General features: G+C 44.8%; 1 protein-coding gene across 1 annotated transcript; it reads left to right on the forward strand.

Annotated features, from left to right (window-relative positions):
- Positions 1-295: 295 nt before the first annotated feature.
- DBX1 (developing brain homeobox 1) lies at positions 296-10,464 on the forward strand. The gene is made up of 4 exons (XM_068260414.1): positions 296-638; positions 2,224-2,328; positions 8,233-8,435; positions 10,153-10,464. The coding sequence occupies exons 1-4, from the start codon at positions 296-298 to the stop codon at positions 10,462-10,464; spliced, it is 963 nt and encodes a 320-aa protein (XP_068116515.1).
- The last annotated feature ends 14,145 nt before the right edge of the window (positions 10,465-24,609 follow it).

Consider the following 24,609-nt stretch of genomic DNA (forward strand, 5'->3'; position numbering starts at 1 on the left):
CACTCTCTCTATGGCCGATGGCTACAGGTCTATTGTTGCAGCCACATAGTGGATTGCTTACTTATGGGGTCTAATCCAATCATAAATTGGCCTGGTGAGCCAATCAGGGTGGACTGGGGTCTCCATGAATGAAGCTAAAGTGGGGGATTTTGCTGAGGGTCTATTGTTGGAGCTGTCACATGTGAAAGGACCTGAGCATGTTCAGCACTATAAAAGCCACTTTTCCGAGGGACGCAGCTCAGAACACCAAGAGAACCGAGAGACGCAGAGATATTAGCCGGACATTCAGGGCAAGATGATGTTCCCCAGCCTAATAGCCCCAGCGGCCGTGTACCCCAATCTCCTGCGGCCTACGCCGACCTTAAGCCTGCCCCAGAGCCTGCAGAGTGCCCTCTCCAACCATTCCAGCTTCCTGGTGGAGGACCTGCTGAGGATCACTCGACCTTCTACTGCTGGATACCTTCCTCGGGCCATACCTCCTCCCAGCATCTCCCCGCCGATGTCCGAGACGCCCACCAGTCTGGCGGACACCTCTGAACTTCTCGGCGCCAGGCAGGGCTCAAACTCCAGCAACAGCGGCTCCACCTTCCTGAAGTTTGGCGTGAATGCCATCCTGTCCAACTCCACATCAAGAACAGGTGAGCGGTCCAGAACCTGTACCTGCAGCATTCCAAGCAATGGCTCCTGCACCTCTAGAAATCTAGTTTAAGCCCAATACACACTTTCAATTATGATTGGCCAATCACTGACCAATTTTACCTCCATGTAGGGTCAACAGATATTGAATACTATGAGCAGATTTTGCAAGTAAACCCTTATACTACATGGGGGAGGTAAAATTGATCAGTGATTGGCCAATCATAATTGAAGGTGTGTACAGGGCTTTAGGCCCAAATGACCATTACATGAAGCCAAATTAACAACAAATGACAGAATAAGGAATAAATCCTGCTCCACGCTGTCAATTATGTTAGAATTGGTCAGTGATTGGCCAATCATAATTGAAAGTGTGTACCAGGCTAATACACACAATGAGATTTTCTGATCGATTTTCTGTTTACTTTTATGAACAATCAATCGGAAATCAGATTGGACATGCTGAAAAGAATCGATCTGGCAAGAAATCTGCCAGAAAATCTCATTGTGTGTATTAGGCATTAGGGTGCATACGAACATCCAATTTTGATTGGTCAATGACTGACCAATTTTACCATCTTCATGTAATATGAAGGGCAGCAAATTTTGAATACTATGAGCAGATTATGTAGCTAAGCTTTCATATTACATCAAAGTGGCCAATCGTTTGCCAATCAAAATTGGATGTGCGTACCAAGCTTTAAAAAGATCATTTTTTATTGGAAATAAGTATTTATGTTAACCAATATTAGGCAGATTAGGGAATTCCTTATACAACTGTACACTTTAAGGTCCTTACCGTCCGTATCACGAAAACATCAGCTTTCTGTATCCCGGAGAAGGAAGAACTGGAAAAAACAAACATTTTAATATTAGGATATTAGGATGAAAAATGGAAATATAATGATTGCCATTTGTAAGTACTCTGTCACATGTGCAGTCCCAAATTCCTGTATCTACTCTACTGGTGAACCCCAAATAAATACTGGTGTAAAAAAAATGGGGGCTGTTCCTAAATGATGCTGTAACCATACAGTTCTTTTTTTTTGTTGTTGACTGTTATGATGAATGATGCGCTGGCGGCAGCGCCGTTACTCACGTGTGACGCTGCTGCGCGCGGGTGGGACCGCCCAGTAGGCGTCGTCATTCTAAATGTCAGTTGTAACATTTCACTGCAGCGATCAAGCTTCACGATTGGTCGGTGTGAACACAGGCAGTCCTTCCCACGTTTTAACATCCCGATGGGAGGTTATCTGTTGGCTGAAAGCCAACACAAATGTTATATTTGAAAGAGAAGTATTAAGCCTGGTACACACTTTCAATTATGATTGGTCAATCACTGACCAATTTTACTAGCTCTATGTAATATGAGGCTTTACTTACTCAATCTGCTCATAATATTCATATATTTTGACTCTCATAATACATGGTGGTGGCAAAATTGGTCAGTGATTGGCCAATCATGATTGAAAGTGTGTAGCGGGCTTTAGAATAAACAGAATTCCTAAAGGATTAAGCTAACAGACTTCGTGGCTAGGATTTGTTGAATAAAAGTTGATCAACGGTGTTTCCTCCCCTATCTTTCAGATTCCTCACAGACGCTGCTCCACGGAGCTCCCCCAAAGACCACCTTCTCTCTGCCGTACTTTGAGGGTTCCTTCCAACCGTTCATCAGGTCTTCCTATTTCCCAGGTAAGAGCCTCCTCTGACATCTCGGTGCCTTGCTGCCCCCCCCCCATGTAACTGAATCAGTCTCAGTAATTTGATGGCCTATTGATGGCCAACAGTGAGGGCTGACATTCTACAGCTTTTCTCTGCTCCACAAATTAGCCAGGGATGTCAGGCTGAAAATCTGAGGCGTTCCCCCTCTCCCGGGTAGCCCCCCGCATCCCCCTCTACTGGCCGGCTTTTCCCACAGAGCCGGCCACGCTGGACAATGCCTGCAGCAGCGTGACCAATCGGCGGACTGCCTCCACCCAGCCACACACAGTGCTGTGATCGACACTCACCAGCCAGCGGCTAATTCAGCGTCCGGGGTCAGATAGCGTTGCACTATTTTCACGAGACCCCCGCAGTGATCTCCGCCTTGTGTGTGAGGTGTCCCCGTACCATGGCAAGCCAGAAATTAGCGCCATGTTTGCCTAATTGCAGAGTGATGGATGGCCAGTGGCCTCCCCCTCAGCCTCCTCTGCCGACACCCCTCGGCCGTCCAGTCACTGCACTTCTGGTGACTGAACATGGTTCATGGTTAGCAAGGGAGACCGAGGGAATTTGGCTGGGTGACCAAAACCTGAAGTGTTTAAAGTATACCCGAGGTGACATGTGACATGATGAGAGAGACATGTGTATGTACAGTGCCTAGCACACACATATCTAGTCTGTGTTCCTTTTTTTCCTTCTCTGCCTGAAAGAGTTAAATATCAGGTGGCTGGACTTGGTTAGACCACAGTGTGACCCTCACTGATAAGAAATTACAACTATAAAACACTTTCCTAGCAGAAAATGGCTTCTGAGAGCAGGAAAGAGATAAAAAGAGTCAATAGTTCATAGATTTTAGCTCTGCAGACTTCAATGAATGCGTCATTGAGCAAAAACAATAAAACAGGAAAAACATAAAAAGTAGATTTAAATATAAAATAAAACTGTGGAATATCTTAAAAAGTCAATTTTAGGAAAAGGAGGATATATACAATTATTTAGTTTATTAGGACTCGGGTGTCGTTTAATGGCAAGGATTTTCCAGCACGCTGAGTCTTGTCTTCCATTAACTATTTCCTTCAGAATTGCCCTCCCCCAGCATATAAGAAAACAAGAATGCGAGATTTCTTCTAATGCCTGGTACACATTTTCAATTTTGATTGGCCAATAACTGATCAATTTCACCGCCTTCATGTATTATGAGGGCCAGCAGATTTTAAACACTATGAACAGATTGTGTTGGTAAGCTATCATACTACATGGAGGAGGTAAAATTGGCCAATCGAAATTGGATGTGTGTACTACCACTGTTGCGTTATTAGATGTTCTGCAGCATGCAGTGCCTCATTAGACAAGACAAATAACATTTCTCCTGGCAGACTCAAAGCGTCAGAGCTGCAATCACTAGGGTGAGCTCTATAGGCGGTAGCAGCCTTAGGGGGTCTTGCCCAAGGACTCCTTACTGAATAGGTACTAGCTTACTGAACTGGAAGAGTACGTACCTTTATACTCCCTGCAACAGTTTGCCTTGTGGCACTCCCTGCAGCTTACCATACTCCCTGCTGCATTGCTTCCTTATTATTATTATTTATTGTATTTATGAAGCACCAACATATTGATTATACTCCCTGAAGTATACAATACTCCATGCAACCTTATGACACTCCCTGCCAGAGAAGGCTTAACAAGAAATGGGGTACTAGGCAAGATACCAAATGTATCACCTATTGCTGACTGCCTGGCTTCTTGGGTAAAGTAACACGTGGAATGGGTGTCAGAAAAGGTGCCAGCCCTAGGCATCTGCCTAAGATGCCCTGTGGATGATCCGTCTCTGCTCCCTGCAGCACCGTTTGTCTGCCAGTTACGGCAACAGTTGACATCTTTATAAAAAAAAATTTGAAAAAGAAAAAAATCAGTGTAGTATTACAACCTTTAAACACTAATTTTAAGATCTTCCTATAAAGTTTGCTAAACCTGTAGTATGTTATTTGCACTCAGTACACTCAGTGCAGTAACTGGATAACACTTCTGGTATTGAATAGGCGACTATCCCTTATAAGGCTGCGATTGTGACACCGCGGCCTAGAATAATAACCCCCGGAACACCCCCTGCCAATATTCCAGCCGGTGCTACAATGTTGCCGTCAGTGATGGATTGTTCTAATGAACTCAGCTTCTATTATACCTGCAGTGAAAGGCCTCCCCCCCATAGAGTGCTGCTCTATAGAGTGCAGCCATTGCTCAGTCCCTGTCATCTGTATGCCAGTGATGGTCTCTCTCCATATACTCCACTGTTTAGTTGGGAAGTGTCACCCTATTATCTCCTCTGGATATTTAGGTTTTAGCTGCCTTTTCTCTGCTACTTCATTACAAGACAATTACCAAGCATGCTTCATTAGCAGCTGTGTTCCTCTATAGAGGGACTACTCCCCCCACCCCTCCCCTCAGGCCAGAGACAGTCAGGGGGGGGGGCTAATTAGCTCAGCCATTCTCTGGCTTGCATTCCTGGAGAGATTCAGCCATAGAGATGAGTTTCATACACTTCTAGGCGGAAGAGTCTACCATAAGTTACCAGGAAACCAAGGAGAGTAAAGTAAATGCTTTGTTAAAAACGTAAAACGTTGTAGATTATAACTTGCATGAAAAAAAACCTTAAAGTACCACTATTGTGAAAAAAATTGTAAAATGTAAAATACGTGTACACATGTAAAACGAAGAAGTATGTTTCTTCCAGAGTAAAATGAGCCATAAATTACTTTTCTCCTATGTGGCTGTCACTTACAGTAGGTAGTAGAAATCTGACACAGCCAATAGGTTTTGGAATAGTCCATCTCTTCCTGGGGGATTCTCAAGAAGGCTTTTATGCTTTGTAAAGACATTCCCTGAAAATCATTTATACAGTGATGCTGGCCAGCTTCCTTGCTCACTGCACTTTTTGGGCAGTTGGACAGAGAAACTGCCATTCACTAAGTGCTTTTTGAAAATAAACAAAACCCTCAGAATCCCCCATGAGGAGATGGGCTAGTCCAAAACCTGTCAGTTCTGTCAGATTTCTACTACTTACTGCAATATAGGAGAAAGGTCATTTTTGGCTCATTTTACTCTGGAAGAAATATACTTCTTATTTGCATGTGTCTACATATATTTTAAATTTTACAATTTTCTCCATAGTGGTCCTTTAACAAAAAAAAAAAGTTTTAAGACTTGTAAAACATACAGCCCTGCATTCTTTTTTTGGGCTGATCCAGCAGGATTAGTGGAAACCTTTAGCAACCATTCAGATGGCACGGTCTGTGGGATCCATGATTGTTCTCTGCGTTGTGTAGTAACAGTACCTTAAAGAGAAACTCCAACCTAGAATTGAACTTTATCCCAATCAGTAGCTGATACCTCCTTTTACATGAGAAATATAATGATTTTCACAAACAGACCATCAGGGGGTGCTGTATGACTGATTTTGTGCTGAAACCCCTCCCACAAGAAGCTCTGAGTACCGCGGTACTCTGGGCAAACTGCCGCAATGTAACAATGTACACAGACAGGAATTAGCTGTTTACAGCTGTCTCTAACAGCCAAAACAGCTAGGAGCAGCTACATAACCTGCCCACAGTAACAATGTCACCATGTAATACATGTGAGAATGTGAATCTGGGAGAGGAAAGATTTTACAATGAGCAAACACTGACTAAATCATTTATACATAATTATGGTAAAAAATGAAGCACTTTTTTACTACATTATTTTCACTGGAGTTCCTCTTTAAGGATGTAACCTAATAGATGGCAAAAAATGAGGCTAAAGCTGGCCACTAACGGTCCAATTTCTAGCGAAAAACCATTCGAGCGATCAGAAATTCTGATCGGATTGGTTGTAAATAATCTCCATTGGTGGACAATATCGATTATGAACGAGTGAAAAAAAAATGTCGCCCGAATTAATTTTCGTCGAATGAAAATTTGGATTTTCTTGGTGGTCGTGATAGGTAGGAAGCAATGATTGGTTAGTTAATGGTGTAGTGAACGATTTTTCGCCCGATCAGAATTTCTGATCGCTTGAACGATTTTTCACTAGAAATTGGACCGTTAGTGGCCAGCTTAATTGCATACCAAGCAGTTGTGACAGCACATTGGCAGCAGCACTCTGCAGTGCGGGGGTTAACAATAACTGACAACGCCGAGAGCTGTTGTGGATACCGCATAGCTTACCCCCAACTGTCCCATTCATCCCTCCATTTATACCAGTAAAAGGAATAGCGATCCTTTCACTACAGAACGCCAGGGCTCTGCAGGTTCCAAAATGCTCTGCAGCCATTGGTCAGGCTGAAAACCTGGATTCTCTCATTGTTGGAAGGGGAAAGACTGCCACATGGTGGCGTGGTGATGTCCCAGGCAAAATTTTATAGCTTCATTCACCATATTTGTCACATTTAGAGACTTCAAGGAAACACGAGGTGAAAATAAACTGATGAGATAAACAATTGTATCTATCCTCCTCCTCCTAAAAATTACTCTTAGATATACTATAGTTTTATTTTATGTTTAAATCTACTTTTTAAGGGCTGGTGCACACCGAGCGGCTTTTTCAGCGTTTCTGCAGCCACTTGCGGCTGCGGATACGCTTGGTCAATGTATCTCAATGGGGTGGTGCACACCAGAGCGGGAGGCGTTTTGCAGAAACGAATCCTCCCGGGGTGAGGCATTTTTTGGATTGCGGAGGCGTTTCTGCCTCAATGTTAAGTATAGGAAAAACTCAAACCGCTCTGAAAAACGCCTGTTCAGAGCGGTTTTGCCAGCGTTTTTGTTACAGAAGCTGTTCAGTAACAGCTTTACTGTAACAATATATGAAATCTACTACACCAAAAACGCTTCACAAAATCGCAAAACGCTAGCTGAAACGCTACAGAAAAATAAGAAAAAGCGTTTCAAAATCTGCTAGCATTTTGCGGATCTGCTAGCGGTTTTTGGTGTGCACCAGGCCTAAGTGTTTACTGTTTCAATGTATCTGCTCAATGACACATTCAGTAAAGTATGCCAGAGCTAAAATCTATTGACCCTCTTCATCACTTCCCTGCTCTCAGAAGCCATTTACTGCTAAGAAAGTGTTTTATCGCTGTAATTCCTTATCAGTGAGGGTTACGCTATAGTCCGACCCAGACAGAAACAGTCACTTGCGTACCTGATGTTTAACTCTTTCAGGCAGAGAAAGAAAAAAAGGAACACAGCATAGTTATTTGTGTGCTAGGCACTGTACATACACATGTCTCATCATGTAATATGTCACTTTGGGTATCCTTTAGTAATTATAAAGAGTGGCTGTCAGAATTCAAATCTTATTTAACGCATTTTCTTCTCAGATTTTCAAAATGATTGTCACATATCACCGTTTTAATAAAAAGGGAATCGCCTGGTGATATCTGCGCAGTGAGGGCCGTTCACCTCAGGTCCAATGCTGGACTAGAAGTAGCAGACCAAGACACATGCAGAATGGCAGCCATGTTTTAAGCCCGGTACACACATTCAACTTTGATTGGCCAATCATTGGTAAATATTACCACTTTCATGTAGTATAACAGCTTACTTACACAATCTGCTAATAGTATTCAAAATCTGTTGGCCCTCATACTACATGGAGGTGGTAGTCGGTCACTGATTGGCCAATCATCATTGAAAGTGTGTACCAGACTTTACTCTCAGCATGACTGGAGATGGTCAGGGAGATGCAAATAGTTTCAGTTTGCATGCAGATTTAATGCTAATTGTATTCAGGTCAGAACTCGGCCAGCCCAAATAGACAGGAAGTTCATTTGATTGGTCCGCAAAATAGTGAAGTGATCTGCTTTTATGGAAGCTGCTGAGAATGTTTTTCTTGACTAATGCTCCGCCCCTTCTTTCCATACAGCCTCCTCCTCCGTGGTCCCGATGCCCGGCACCTTCTCCTGGCCCCTGGCAGCCCGGGGGAAACCCCGACGCGGGATGCTCCGCCGGGCCGTCTTCTCCGACGTGCAGCGCAAAGCTCTGGAGAAAATGTTCCAGAAACAGAAATATATCAGCAAACCTGACCGGAAGAAACTGGCCGGCAAGCTGGGGCTGAAGGACTCTCAGGTGAGCAGAGTGGCTTTACTCCTCCATCCACTAGGGGGCAGCAGCAGGGCTGTGAGGACTGCTGGCCTAATGGGATTAGGACTTTTTCCTTCCAAACATGCAGATTGCTTGGCTGTGTGATCTGCCTCCTTCATTGTCACTAATGCTGGGGATACACGGTACGTTTCTGTACCGTGTATCGACCAGCTGATAATATTCAGCTGGCCCGATCATGCCGCTTGACCCGCACCCACTCGATTCCCGCCGGCATACAATGGCAGGGAATCGAGCAGTGATAAGGAGCGCCGGCAGGGACGAGCGGCAGTCGATCCGCGCGCAAGCGTAGACGAGCGGGGATGCGCCGGCATCGAGCCGCTGGCTCGATCCGGCGCAATAAACGAGCCGTGTATGCACGGCATAACCCGGAACAAGCAGGAAGACCACGTATTCAGGATTTACTGGCTGCATGCTTGTTCCAGGTATGATTCAGGGTGGCAGGGCCGGATCATACACAAGGCATTTAGGCAGTTGCCTTGTGCCTGGTTGGTGTCCAGGGGCCTAGCTAGCACCTTATCTGACCCCCATTCCCCATCTTACTAGGTGGCAGCAGGGGGTGCCAAATTTGCTATCTTGCCTAGGGCTCCATTTCATGTCAATCCTTCTCTGCTGGGTGGCCACTTATGATACAATCTTGATGGTACAATTTTACCAAATCTATGTAGCAGAAGGGTAAACTGAGTGAATAGAGTTTAAACAAATACCTTATGGAGTCCATATCATTACTGGGCACCTTAGGGTTCATTCAAACTATAAATCGCAAAACGGTGGCGTTTTGCGTGGGTGATTTTACTGCAAATAGTGCTCAGTATAGACCCTAGAAATGTAAAAAGTTATATGAAACTTGTTGTCTACAACCCCCTCAACCCCCACCCCTCCGCCTGCTGAACTTGCTTTTCCAAACTTATATAAATGCCTGCACATGTAGCTGGCAGTAAAAGTCACAGGGATGCTATGAAACGGGTTCCTGTAAAGAAAGGGTTGTAGTTCAGTAGTGGATTTTTAGTACTCAAAAAAGGTCATTCAATATTTTTAAGTTCCCTATGTGTGCTGCTATGGATGGGCTTCCCCTCCTCACTTTGTCTCTCCCACCTGAGAAGACTTCTAACTGCACACTGCTGTTTCCTTGTCATTACAAGTGCACATGGCTGTTAGAAGTCTTACCAGTCAGAAAAGACCAAGTGAAAAGGGAGATCATTTGCCGGGGTGAAGGTGCTGATAACATATTAGGTGTTAAAGATTTCAGCTCTCACCAGGGTCAGGCAATTGGTGATTTGTGGAAAACGCTGGCATTTTTGCTGTTGTTGCAAGTCTATGGAGCACACGTAAAACCACATAAATGTGCGTTCTGTTAGAGCTTATGGTTCTGTACACACAGATAGGCACCCAGTATCAGAAGTTAGAACTTTTTAATGAAGAAAAACATGCAGAGATAAATCACACAGCACAATCAGGACATGCAGCTTACTTGGAACAGAGAAAATACAGGAAATGACAATCCCATAAAGATTACCATTACATTTTACACAGAGTGACATCTTGTGGTTGTTTAACTATACTGCAGTTTAAGGTATCTATGTTGTTAAGTCTCTACCACGTTTAACAGAGGGCCCCATATTATTCATCTCTGACTATATGGTGTCCTTTACTTTACTTACATGACTTTTTTTTCATTCATCAGGTAAAAATCTGGTTCCAGAACAGAAGGATGAAATGGAGGAACTCCAAAGAGAGGGAACTGTTGTCCTCCGGGGGCTGCAGAGAGCAGACTCTCCCCAACAAGTTCAACCCCAACCCCGACCTCAGCGATGTGGGCAAGAAGACATCAGAAGGCGAGGAAGAGACCCTGTCTTATCAGCGCGCAGAGCTCCACCTAGTGGCCGAGGCCCAGCTGCTCTCCTCCCCCTGTCACTCCAGCAGCCACAGCAAAAACTCAGACTTATCAGAGTCAGACTCCGATGTGGACCAGGAAGACGAGATCACGGTCTCTTAGGCCTGCTTACACATCGGCCAGCACTTTCTTACATTGTAATATAGAGACGCTTTATTATAGAATTGGAGAGAAGCCTTCATAATGTTCCCCCTACTGTCCCCAACAGCCACGGAAAACCACAGAGGCCATGTTATGTCAATGCTCACTATATATATATATTTGAAGTGAGAGGACTATGGAGGCTGCCATATTTATTTCCTCTTAAAGGACAACTGCAGCAAAGTGGCTATGGAGTCTGCCATATGCATTTCCTTTTAAACAATAGCAGTTGCCTGGCAATCCTGCTGATCCTGTGCCTCTAATACATTTAGCCATAGACCCTGAACAAGCAGATCAGGTGATTCTGACATTATTGTCAGATCTGACAAGATTAGCTGCATTCTTGTTCCTGGTGTTATTCAGACACTACTGCAGCCAAATAGATCAGCAGGGCTGCCAGGCAACTGGTATTGTTTAAATGGAAATTAATATGGCAGCCTCCATACTCCCCTCACTTCAGTTGCTCAGTTCACTGCTGCAAACGCACCACAAAAATATTGGGCTGCGGGGAAGTTTGGGCACTGCCATATTAATATTGACGATGGGCGCAAATGTGGGTGCCAGTGCAGTGCCCTATGCAAAATACAGCTACAAATAGCAGGCCCTCGCGCCCAAACTTCCACAGCGTTCTGGCACCCAAATTTCCTGCTTCCATAGGTGACAGTCTCCCCAGCTGGGACACAGACAGCAGTACAAACCACGCCCAGAGGTCAAACTTTATTTCAAACTCTCCAGCGAGGTTCACAGTGGTCAGTTGCTCGAATGATAATAAGTGTGAACTATAATGGAAACTAGACATAGGCCTATATGCAATTCACATTTTCTCCTAGGAGATAATTTGTTCATCCTCATTTTTAATTAAGTTTTCAGCACTTTGCAATTGAAAAAACACCAAAAAGGAGGTGAAAAAGTACTGTCAAAATTATTTTGAGTATTTGCTTGTTTGCTGGTGGTGTAAAAGGCAATTTATTGACACTAGGAGAAAACTCAGGAGAAAAAGTTAGTTGCATATGGACCCTAGACTTTAATACAAAGCCTGCATGCAGCGAGTTAGAATGACATGAACAGTTCCAATACAGCACTGTGAACAGGCCTATATAACTGTATGGGCAGTGAGTTGTAATGCAGAATAATTCTGCAACACAACTGAGTACTGTGAACTCGACCTCCAAAACAAATTTTTCCCTGACATTGGATTTTTAATGCCTCTTAAGGGACCACTCCAGCAAAAAAGTAAGCAGTTAAAATCTGACAAATCCTGAGAATCCCCCATGAGGAGATGGACTAGTCCAAAACCTGTCAGTTCTGTCAGATTTTAGCTGCTTACTTTTTTGCTGGATTGGTCCTTTAAATAACCCCCTTTCCTAAGGCTAGCAGATGTCTATATTCTTTGGGTACGTCATCTGTTTTGTGGAGGGAGTGGGGGAAGGGGATGGGGCAGAGGGGTATATTAAAGGGGTCTTCTTCTCTGATGAGAAACTTTTGCTGTGAGTGCACAGCTTTCATATAACTGTACACTACATTGTACACACTGTATCGGTATATTATGCCAATCTGTTTATTTTTGTATTCTTAAACGCAATAGAATTTTTTGTTTTGTTCTGTTTTTAACTTCAAAAACTTTTTTAGATAACTTATAAAAAAGCCTTTATTTTGTAATTTACAAATGTACAGAGTTTTATATGTATATAAAGAGTCGCAAGCTTCACAAATAAAACAAGAAAAGTGAATATTTTCAACAATGGTTCCATGATCCATGACTTGTGCTGTTCGTTTGTCGTAATTTATTTGTGTGTAAATGGCAAAACACACTTATAGGCCTAGTGCACACCAGAGCGGTTCGGCAGCGTTTTTCGATCCGCTTGCGGATGTGGATACGCTTGGGTAATGTATCTCAATGGGGTGGTTCACACCAGAGCAGGAGGCGTTTTGCAGAAACGCATACTCCCGGGCTGCTGCAGATTTTGGATTGCGGAGGCGTTTCTGCCTCCAATGTAAAGTATAGGAAAAACGCAAACCGCTCGGAAAAACGGCAGTTCAGAGCGGTTTTGCAGGCGTTTTTGTTACAGTATCTGTTCAGTAGCAGCTTTACTGTAACAATATAAGAAATCTACTACACCAAAAACGCTTCACAAAACCGCAAAATGCTAGCTGAAACGCTACAGAAAAATAAGAAAAAGCTTTTCAAAATCTGGTAGCATTTTGCTGATCTGCTAGCGGTTTTTGGTGTGCACCAGGCCTAAACTCCAATTACTACAATGGCCTTAATTCAGGGCCAGTGCATACCAAAACCTCTAGCAGATCCGCAAAACGCTAGAGGTTTTTGAAGCAGATTTCAGAGCGATTCTAGGCGTGTTTAGGGCTTGTACACACTGCTGCGCTTGCGCTGCATTTTTAAAAACGCATGCGTTTTTAAAATCGCAAGGTCTTTTGAAAAATAATGAAAATCTTGATGACCTGTACACACTGGTGCTGCTGCTCTTTTTTAAGTGCATCGCTTGAAAAACGCATGAAAAAACGCAATGCAATGCGATTCCATTGCGTTTTTCAGAAGTCAGTATCCCAGAAGACTCTGCAATTTCCTGATTCCTGTTGAAATGTAAACTAGAAAAAAAACAAAGGATTCTTTAGCCAATCAGCAATTACAAGAAAAACGCAAACGCATCAAAAACGCAGACATACAATACGTTTTTAAAAGTACATGCACTTGCGATTTTGCTTGCGTTTTTCAGTGTGTACAGGCCCGAGAGGTTTTCTACACATGCCTAGCGTTTTTTGGACTGGTTTTGTGTAGTAGATTACAAATATTGTTACAGTAAAGCTGTGACTGAACAGCTTCTGTAACAAAAACGCCTGGCAAACCGCTCTGATCTAGCGTTTTTCAGAGCAGTTTTCCACTTTCCTATGCTTTAACATTGAGGCAGAAACCTAAAAAATGCTGCAGCCCCCGAGTTTGCATTTGTGGAAAAACGCTCTGGTGTGCACCAGCCCATTGAGATACATTACCAGAGCGTTTTTTTATCCACAAGCATTTTTAAAAATGCTCAGGAACCGCTCTGGTGTGCACCAGCCCTATTACCTTATTTGGTAATGCAGGAAACAGCTGATTTAAAAGGCCTTTTTCCCATTATAAACATTTTTGTAACAATTTAAGATTCTTAAATTCGCCCTGAAAGCGCTTGTGCAATGATTCTCTATGAGAGAGTTCATATCTGAGCGGTTCGTTTGCAATCCGCTTAGAAAAGCGGAGCTTGAGCCATTTTTGAGGCAATTTGCCTCAATGGAAGGTATAGGAAAAACGCAAAACGCTCATAAAATCGCTTTGGCAAGCGATTGCGTGAGCGTTTTTTAAAAAAAAAACATTGTATTTATTGTTTCCGTATTTTTTTCCGGATTAAAAGACGGAAGCGCTCTGCAAAAGCTCTTACAAAAACGCCCACAAAAACGAGAAAACGCACAGAAAATCGCAGCAAAACGCTTAAAAAAAAACGAGGAAAAAAAAGCCCACACATGAGCCGAACCGATCATCTTACCAAAGGCAAATTCACTAAACTTATTGCCACACTGAAAAGTAAAATTACAGACGTGTGCGGTAAATACTTCAAGAAATGTCAAGAAATTGCAAAAAGATTAAAGCATTCGGTAAATCAAGCAGAAGTGTTCGGTATTTATCTCCAGCTCCGACCAGCCAATAACTCACAACCTCAATGTGGTAACAGTGGCAGATGAAGCAGACAGCCAATTAGGAGAGCCCCACAGCCCGCTTCTTCACCCCATTTGATCTGAATCTCTGGAGGGCGGGACTTCAGAACGGCAGAGCAGGAGACGGAGACATTTTAAAAGGCTTTTCTGTATCCCTTTAGATGTGCATATCTGTATACTGGTATAAAGAAGAGCTCCCTCTAGTGGCTGCAGCACATCTAAAGGGATGACAGGGATGCACTGGACAGGAAATTATTGGCTCATGCACACCACTTGTGGGAAGTGTAAAATACCGAATGCAGCATTTTACCGACCTAAATAATTTTACTAAACTGCCCTCTGTGAATTAAGGCCTGTGTGTTTGTTCTGCGGCTGATTCCCCCTTCACCCCCCTTCACCCACCTTTCACAACAAAGGCCAACACCTCCAAATCTATCTAATTATGAAATCCTCCTCCCTTTCACATGACTTCACTCAGAAGGACACTGTGCAGTAACCAATCAACCCTACCTATACTGCCTAATGGGGAGAAGACACAGTTAGGGGCAGTGCACACCAAAAACTTCGAGCAAATCCACAAAACGCTAGTGGTTTTTAGGCCTAGTGCACACCGAGCGGTTTTTGGAGCGATCCGCCGGCCGCATCCGCCTGGAAAAACGCTTGGCTAATGTATTGCAATGGGATGGTGCACACCGGCGGTTTGAGGTTTTTGCCAAGCCGCAAACGCGCCTCCTGCTGCGCGTGTGCAGATTTCGGAAGCGTTTCGTCCTCAATGTAAAGTAAAGTGTAAAGTTTTCACATATTGTTACAGTACAGCTGTTACTGAACAGCTACTGTAACAAAAACACCTGGAAAATCGGGTACTTATCCGTTAGCCGGGCGCATCCGGCAGGTGGCGCTAATTACTATTCCCCCTCCAGGCCGACATGGATAGTAGGGAAAGTTGTAACTCTGCTGGAGTTTTGTCGCCACCTGCCGGATGCGCCCAGCTAACGGATAAGTACCGAAAATCGCTCTAATCTAGTGTTTTTAAGAGCCGTTTTCCACTTTCCTATACTTAACATTAAGGCATAAACAACTCAGAAATCTAAAAAATGCTGCAGGACAGCAGTTGGGGTTTGGGGGAAAAACAAACCCCTCTGGTGTGCACCAGCCCATTCACTTTCATTAGCCAAGCGGTTTTACCCCTGCAAGTGTTTTAAAAAATGCTTCAGAACCGCTCTTTTGTGCATCAGCCCTTATTGCAGCCACTGATCACCCCGGCTCCCATTCAGGTAAGGCCAGAGGCATTGTGGGACATGACACTAAGATTGCTGGGAAGCAGCACTCTGGGGTGTGGCAGGCAGTAGGTTCATCCTTCCACTTAAAGGACAACTATAGCATAGCTCCCAACTGTCCCTCTTTTGGAGGGACAGTCCCTCTTTTGGGACCCCTATCCCTCTGTCCCTCTTTTTTTCTCATTTGTCCTTCTTTCAGGACTGATGTACAGATCTATGTAAATAAATGTATTTCATTTTCTGAAAAATGTGTTTAACTGACTTTAAACTTTATTTCCATCCTTTAGATTAATATATTTCTTATTTTCAAATGTTAAAATGAGCCAGGATGGAAAGGACCAGTTTGGTTTGATTGATAAAACAACATATTTCTTTTGAAATCTTTATGGTATGCGTGACTAGGGGTGTGATGGGGGCGTGATTAGGGGTTGGCAGGGGTGTGGTTTAAGTGTCCCTCATGTCGTCATGAGGAGTCGGGAGGGGACGCGAAAACTGACTAAAAACCCTCGCTACGCCTCTGGGGATCTGATCTCGTTCCTTTCTGTGATCCTAAAGGACCACTATCGCAAAAAAAGTAGGCAGTTAAGATCTGAAAGAGCTGATGAGTTTTGGGCCAGTCCATCTCCTCATGGGGGATTCTCAGGATTTTCTTTGTTTTCAACAGCATTTCCTGCACAGCAGTTTACCTGCCAAAATAGTACAATACCAGCCAGCCTCCCTACTCACTTGCACACTATTTTGTCAGTTAGACTTTGCTACTTCTGTTCAGGCAATGCTGTTGAAAACAAAGAAAATACTGAGAATCCCCCATGAGGAGATGGACTGGCCCCAAACCCCTCAATTCTGTCAGATTTTAACTGCCTACTTTTTTCATGATAGTGGTCCCTTAAGGCCCCAATAGCAGTTGCAGACAGATGCTGTTTTGAGCATGTATGTAAAAATGCTTTAATGGGGAGTTGGAGGGGCCTATTTATAGAATCAGCATCCCAGGCTTAGAGCATATTCCATGTAGTTACGATAATGAGTTTGGTTACTTTCTATTTAAAAGATACCTAAACTGAGGGGGATTTTGAGGCTGCCATACTAATTTCCAACAATGCAGATTGCCTGGCTGTGAACAAGCATGAAGATCAGGTGATCTGACTGAAGTCTGACTGGATTAGCTGCATGCTTGTTTCAGGTGTGTGATTCAGACACTACTGATGCATTATAGACAAGCAGGACCTCTGGGCAACTGATATTGGCTAGAAGGAAATAAATATGGCTGCCTTCATATCCGTCTCAGTACTGGTGTGCTTTAATATACCAGAGGCGTAGCTAGGGGTGGGCAAGGGGGTACATATGTTCCCGGGCGCAGCACTGTGAGGGCACTCAGCACAGTCACTGCACCTCCAAGCCTGTGGGAGGCAGCTCACTGGCTGGCAGTAGTACCTCTGCTCTTCTCCCTCTCTCTACAGAGAAGTGCAGAAGTATTAACAGCTGCAGAAAAGTGGGGCACATCTGGCTATCTAAAGGGGGGCACATCTGGCTATTATTATTATTATTATTTAGTATTTATATAGTGCTGACATCTTACGCAGCGCTGTACAGTATATATATATTGTCTTGTCACTAACTGTCCCTCAAAGGAGCTCACAATCTAATCCCTACTATTATCATGTGTATGTTTTGTATTATGTAGTGTAAGTACTGTAGTCTAGGGCCAATTTAGGGGTGAGCCAATTAACTTATCTGTATGTTTTTGGGATGTGGGAGGAAACCGGAGTACCCGGAGGAAACCCACGCAGACACGGGGAGAACATACAAACTCCTTGCAGATGGTGCCCTGGCTGGGATGCGAACCGGGGACCCAGTGCTGCAAGGCAAGAGCGCTAACTAGTGTTGGGCGAACATCTAGATGTTCGGGTTCGGGCCGAACATGGCCGCGAACTCCGAACATAATGGAAGTCAATGGGGACCCGAACTTTTGTGCTTTGTAAAGCCTCCTTACATGCTACATACCCCAAATTTACAGGGTATGTGCACCTTGGGAGTGGGTACAAGAGGAAAAATTTTTTTAGCAAAAAGAGCTTATAGTTTTTGAGAAAATCGATTTTAAAGTTTCAAAGGGAAAACTGTCTTTTAAATGCGGGAAATGTCTGTTTTCTTTGCACAGGTAACATGCTTTTTGTCGGCATGCAGTCATAAATGTAATACATATAAGAGGTTCCAGGAAAAGGGACCGGTAACGCTAACCCAGCAGCAGCACACGTGATGGAACAAGAGGAGGGTGGCGCAGGAGGAGAAGGCCACGCTTTGAGACACAACAACCCAGGCCTTGCATGAGGACAAGAAGCGTGCGGATAGCAATTTGCATTTTGTCGCCATGCAGTCATAAATGTAATACAGATGAGAGGTTCAATAAACAGGGACCGGAAACGCTAACCCATCACAGATGTTCATTGTTCATGTTACTTGGTTGGGGTCCGGGAGTGTTGCGTAGTCGTTTCCAATCCAGGATTGATTCATTTTAATTTGAGTCAGACGGTCTGCATTTTCTGTGGAGAGGCGGATACGCCGCCGATCTGTGACGATGCCTCCGGCAGCACTGAAACAGCGTTCCGACATAACGCTGGCTGCCGGGCAAGCCAGCACCTCTATTGCGTACATTGCCAGTTTGTGCCAGGTGTCTAGCTTCGATACCCAATAGTTGAAGGGTGCAGATGGATTGTTCAACACAGCTACGCCATCTGACATGTAGTCCTTGACCATCTTCTCCAGGCGATCGGTGTTGGAGGTGGATCTGCACGCTTGCTGTTCTGTGTGCTGCTGCATGGGTGTCAGAAAATTTTCCCACTCCAAGGACACTGCCGATACCATTCCCTTTTGGGCACTAGCTGCGGCTTGTGTTGTTTGCTGCCCTCCTGGTCGTCCTGGGTTTGCGGAAGTCAGTCTGTCGGCGTACAACTGGCTAGAGGAGGGGGAGGATGTCAATCTCCTCTCTAAAGTCTCCACAAGGGCCTGCTGGTATTCTTCCATTTTGACCTGTCTGGCTCTTTCTTCAAGCAGTTTTGGAACATTGTGTTTGTACCGTGGATCCAGAAGGGTATAAACCCAGTAATTGGTGTTGTCCAGAATGCGCACAATGCGTGGGTCGCGTTCAATGCAGTCCTAGGCCGAAGAGGTCATAGCCTAGGGTCACAAAACCTGTTTATTGGGCAATTTCAATGGTGGCGAGTCTGACGTACATAAATCGCAGCAATGGCCGTTAGCAACGTCTGAATCTCACGAAATGTCTCATGCAGGTAGAAGACATATTGTTAGACTTGGGCTCCAAAGATGGGTTCCCTACATCTCTGCAAACCAGAGTTACAGGGCTCCAAATTTGGTAAAATCCCCCATAGGCTTTCATTGGGCCTCCTATTTACAGTTCCAAAATCTCACATCTTTTCAAAGGGCAATTACTCAGCAGTGGCAAATTTTCTAGCATTGTAGGGACCCTTAGGGGGAACATGACTGGTGAGTTTCGGGCCCCTAGGCCGAAGAGGTCATAGCCTAGGGTCACAAAAACCTGTTTATTTGGGCTATTTCAATGGTAGTGATGGTGACGTACATAAATCGCAGCAATGGCCGTTAGCAAAGTCTGAATCTCACGAAATGTCTCATGCAGGTAGAAGACATATTGTTAGACTTGGATTCCAAAGATGGGGTCCCTACATCTCTGCAAACCAGAGTTACAGGGGTTCAAAATTGGTAAAATCCCCCACAGGATTTCATTGGCTCCCTATTTCACTTTCCAAAATCTCACATCTTTTCAAAGGGCAATGGCTCAGAAGTACCAAATTTTCTAGCATTGTAGGGACCCTTAGGGGGAACATGACTGGTGAGTTTCGGGCCCCTAGGCCGAAGAGGTCATAGCCTAGGGTCACAAAAACCTGTTTATTGGGGCTATTTCAATGGTAGTGATGGTGACGTACATAAATCGCAGCAATGGCCGTTAGCAAAGTCTGAATCTCACGAAATGTCTCATGCAGGTAGAAGACATATTGTTAGACTTGGATTTCAAAGATGGGGTCCCTACATCTCTGCAAACCAGAGTTACAGGGGTCCAAAATTGGTAAAATCCCCCATAGGATTTCATTGGCTCCCTATTTCACTTTCCAAAATCTCACATCTTTTCAAAGGGCAATGGCTCAGCAGTACCAAATTTTCTAGCATTGTAGGGACCCTTAGGGGGATCATGACTGGTGAGTTTTGCCACTGCTGAGCCATTGCCCTTTGAAATGGTGTGAGATTTTGGAACGGTAAATAGGAGGCCCAATGAAAGCCTATGGGGGATTTTACCAATTTTGGACCCCTGTAACTCTGGTTTGCAGAGATGTAGGGACCCCATCTTTGGAATCTAAGGCCTCAATTCACGGAGCTTTATCAAACACTTTATCAAACGTTTGATAATTTACTTCATGGGTAAAACCTAAATTTGAATTCAGTAAGGTGTTATATATTTATCAAATGTTTTACCGATGAAATGATCAATAAATATATAACACCTTAGTGAATTCAAAATTAGATTTTACCCATGAGGTAAATTATCAAATGTTTGATAAAGTGTTTGATAAAGCTCCGTGAATTGAGGCCTGTGTCTAACAATATGTCTTCTACCTGCATGAGACATTTCGTGAGATTCAGACGTTGCTAACGGCCATGGCTGAGATTTATGTACGCCACCATCACTACCATTGAAATAGCCCAAATAAACAGGTTTTTGTGACCCTAGGCTATGACCTCTTCGGCCTAGGGGCCCGAAACTCACCAGTCATGTTCCCCCTAAGGGTCCCTACAATGCTAGAAAATTTGGTACTGCTGAGCCATTGCCCTTTGAAAAGATGTGAGATTTTGGAAAGTGAAATAGGGAGCCAATGAAATCCTATGGGGGATTTTACCAATTTTGGACCCCTGTAACTCTGGTTTGCAGAGATGTAGGGACCCCATCTTTGGAATCCAAGTCTAACAATATGTCTTCTACCTGCATGAGACATTTCGTGAGATTCAGACTTTGCTAACGGCCATTGCTGCGATTTATGTACGTCACCATCACTACCATTGAAATAGCCCCAATAAACAGGTTTTTGTGACCCTAGGCTATGACCTCTTCGGCCTAGGGGCCCGAAACTCACCAGTCATGTTCCCCCTAAGGGTCCCTACAATGCTAGAAAATTTGGTACTGCTGAGCCATTGCCCTTTGAAAAGATGTGAGATTTTGGAAAGTGAAATAGGGAGCCAATGAAATCCTATGGGGGATTTTACCAATTTTGGACCCCTGTAACTCTGGTTTGCAGAGATGTAGGGACCCCATCTTTGGAATCCAAGTCTAACAATATGTCTTCTACCTGCATGAGACATTTCGTGAGATTCAGACTTTGCTAACGGCCATTGCTGCGATTTATGTACGTCACCATCACTACCATTGAAATAGCCCTAATAAACAGGTTTTTGTGACCCTAGGCTATGACCTCTTCGGCCTAGGGGCCCGAAACTCACCAGTCATGTTCCCCCTAAGGGTCCCTACAATGCTAGAAAATGTGGTACTGCTGAGCCATTGCCCTTTGAAAAGATGTGAGATTTTGGAAAGTGAAATAGGGAGCCAATGAAATCCTATGGGGGATTTTACCAATTTTGGACCCCTGTAACTCTGGTTTGCAGAGATGTAGGGACCCCATCTTTGGAATCCAAGTCTAACAATATGTCTTCTACCTGCATGAGACATTTCGTGAGATTCAGACTTTGCTAACGGCCATTGCTGCGATTTATGTACGTCACCATCACTACCATTAAAATAGCCCAAATAAACAGGTTTTTGTGACCCTAGGCTATGACCTCTTCGGCCTAGGACTGCATTGAACGCGACCCACGCATTGTGCGCATTCTGGACAACACCAATTACTGGGTTTATACCCTTCTGGATCCACGGTACAAACACAATGTTCCAAAACTGCTTGAAGAAAGAGCCAGACAGGTCAAAATGGAAGAATACCAGCAGGCCCTTGTGGAGACTTTAGAGAGGAGATTGACATCCTCCCCCTCCTCTAGCCAGTTGTACGCCGACAGACTGACTTCCGCAAACCCAGGACGACCAGGAGGGCAGCAAACAACACAAGCCGCAGCTAGTGCCCAAAAGGGAATGGTATCGGCAGTGTCCTTGGAGTGGGAAAATTTTCTGACACCCATGCAGCAGCACACAGAACAGCAAGCGTGCAGATCCACCTCCAACACCGATCGCCTGGAGAAGATGGTCAAGGACTACATGTCAGATGGCGTAGCTGTGTTGAACAATCCATCTGCACCCTTCAACTATTGGGTATCGAAGCTAGACACCTGGCACAAACTGGCAATGTACGCAATAGAGGTGCTGGCTTGCCCGGCAGCCAGCGTTATGTCGGAACGCTGTTTCAGTGCTGCCGGAGGCATCGTCACAGATCGGCGGCGTATCCGCCTCTCCACAGAAAATGCAGACCGTCTGACTCAAATTAAAATGAATCAATCCTGGATTGGAAACGACTACGCAACACTCCCGGACCCCAACCAAGTAACATGAACAATGAACATCTGTGATGGGTTAGCGTTTCCGGTCCCTGTTTATTGAACCTCTCATCTGTATTACATTTATGACTGCATGGCGACAAAATGCAAATTGCTATCCGCACGCTTCTTGTCCTCATGCAAGGCCTGGGTTGTTGTGTCTCAAAGCGTGGCCTTCTCCTCCTGCGCCACCCTCCTCTTGTTCCATCACGTGTGCTGCTGCTGGGTTAGCGTTACCGGTCCCTTTTCCTGGAACCTCTTATATGTATTACATTTATGACTGCATGCTGACAAAAAGCATGTTACCTGTGCAAAGAAAACAGACATTTCCCGCATTTAAAAGACAGTTTTCCCTTTGAAACTTTAAAATCGATTTTCTCAAAAACTATAAGCTCTTTTTGCTAATTTTTTTCCCCTCTTGTACCCACTCCCAAGGTGCACATACCCTGTAAATTTGGGGTATGTAGCATGTAAGGAGGCTTTACAAAGCACGAAAGTTCGGGTCCCCATTGACTTCCATTATGTTCGGAGTTCGGCCATGTTCGGCCCGAACCCGAACATCTAGATGTTCGCCCAACACTACACGTGACCCGTTCGGCCAATCACAGCGCTAGCCGAACGTTCGGGTAACGTTCGGCCATGCGCTCTTAGTTCGGCCATATGGCCGAACAGTTTGGCCGAACACCATCAGGTGTTCGGCCGAACCCGAACATCACCCGAACAGGGTGATGTTCTGCAGAACCCGAACAGTGGCGAACACTGTTCGCCCAACACTAGCGCTAACCACTACGCCACCATGCTGCCCATATCTATCTAAAGGGGGGCACATTTGGCAATTTAAATGGGGCACTTCAGGCTATCTGAATGGGGCACATTTAACGATCTAAACAGGAGGAAAGGGGGCACATATGGCTATACATATACAGCATTTGTACATTTGGCTAATCCCATGACCACATTCTAATATGTGACCACGCCCATTTTGTCGGGGGGGGGGGGGGGGGAGGGGGGCACGAAAACTGTCTATGTCCCCGGGTGCTGAAAACCCTAGCTACGCCTCTGTAATATACTCTTGTTGAGTTTAAAATAATTCCAAACAGATTTGCAGAACAGAAACTTGTTCCAATACAAGTACACTTCCAATTCCTGATGACTGTCCGTTTTTTCCCCGCAAGCAAATTTGAAAGCAACCTATTGACAGTCAATAATAATTGACTCACATGCAGGGAATCCCTCCAAATTACCCTAGTGGAAATGAGCCCAAATCATAAAACACTCCTAGTGATAGTTCTCAGATGTAATTTGTCACTAATAATCGGGGAACTACAGTACTTGCTTATCTAAGGCAGTGGTTCCCAACCTTTTCCGGCCCGGGGAACACTGTCTGACCAAATTTTTCTCCGGGGAACGGCGGGGGGGGGGGGGGGGGGGGGGGGGGGGGATGCGGCCCCCGGTTGTTTGCGCGACCTAGTCGACAGCGCCGTGCGCAGCAGGCTATGAGGGGGGGGGGGGGCTGGGGTGTGGCTGCATAGCTAGCATAGTTGCCCCAGTGTAGGGAGTTTAGTTGCCTCAGTGTAGCTAGTATAGTGCCCCAGTATAGCCAGTATAGTGCCCCAGTATAGCTAGTATAGTGCCCCAGTATATATCCAGTATAGCCCCCCAGTATAGCTAGTATAGTGCCCCAGTATAGCCCCCCAGTATAGCCCCCCAGTATAGCTAGTATAGTGCCCCAGTATAGCTAGTATAGTGCCCCAGTATAGCCAGTTTAGTGCCCCAGGATAGCGCCCCAGGATAGCCAGTATAGTGTCCCCCGCCCGTCCACGCCGCTGTTATTACCTTAACAGCTGCCGCTCTGCCCTCTCCGGCGTGTGTATATTCAAGCAGCGTATCTCCGGCTGCTCTGTGTGATGCGGAAGGAAGCAGGGCAGCGACTTCCTGTAACGGCGATATGTATCACCGTTACTTTGGTAACCGATCCCTGCCTCCTGCGCATCACATACAGAGCAGCCGGGAGATACGCTGCTAGAATAAATACATGCGCTGGAGAGGGGAGAGCGGCCGCTGCTAAGGTAATGACAGTGGCGGCCGCGGGGACGGGCGAGAGGGGGATAAGAGGACGGCACACCAGGCAACGTTCCGCGGCACACTAGTGTGCCGTGGAACACTGGTTGAAAAACGCTGATCTAAGGAATGGATGTGAGGAGGAGTGCCATCTAGTGGCCATTTGCAGTGAGGCAGCTGTGGATTCATTATGAGTGAAGCAATCACAGTTGTTCCTATACAGGCATATGAAACCTTAGGAATATATTGAATTCAAAACCGGTAGTTCTGTATTTAAATGTCAGTGCAAACATCTGACTTTCTCAGAGTCAAAGTCAAAGTCAGATCGTTGGAAGATTGCCTTTGAAATTTGTGATATGCCTAAAAAGAGCTTATATCTTGTAAGTGCAACTTTTTAACAAATTTATTAAAGAGGTTAATGCACCAGAGAGCGCTCCTATTGCTTTCTCACTTTTTTAGATTTCCACTTGTATTCCCACGACCACTTAAAGGATACCCCAACTGAAAT

This window comes from Hyperolius riggenbachi, chromosome 11 (assembly GCF_040937935.1).
Source record: "Hyperolius riggenbachi isolate aHypRig1 chromosome 11, aHypRig1.pri, whole genome shotgun sequence".
Classification (NCBI taxonomy): Eukaryota; Metazoa; Chordata; class Amphibia; order Anura; family Hyperoliidae; genus Hyperolius; species Hyperolius riggenbachi.

Bases quoted from the DNA above. Each gene is read 5' to 3' on its own strand.
- DBX1 (XM_068260414.1), top strand. From the start codon at position 296: ATGATGTTCCCCAGCCTAATAGCCCCAGCGGCCGTGTACCCCAATCTC. The intron at 639-2,223 runs GTGAGCGGTCCA...CCTATCTTTCAG, and splicing joins CAACTCCACATCAAGAACAG to ATTCCTCACAGACGCTGCTC. The intron at 2,329-8,232 runs GTAAGAGCCTCC...CTTTCCATACAG, and splicing joins CAGGTCTTCCTATTTCCCAG to CCTCCTCCTCCGTGGTCCCG.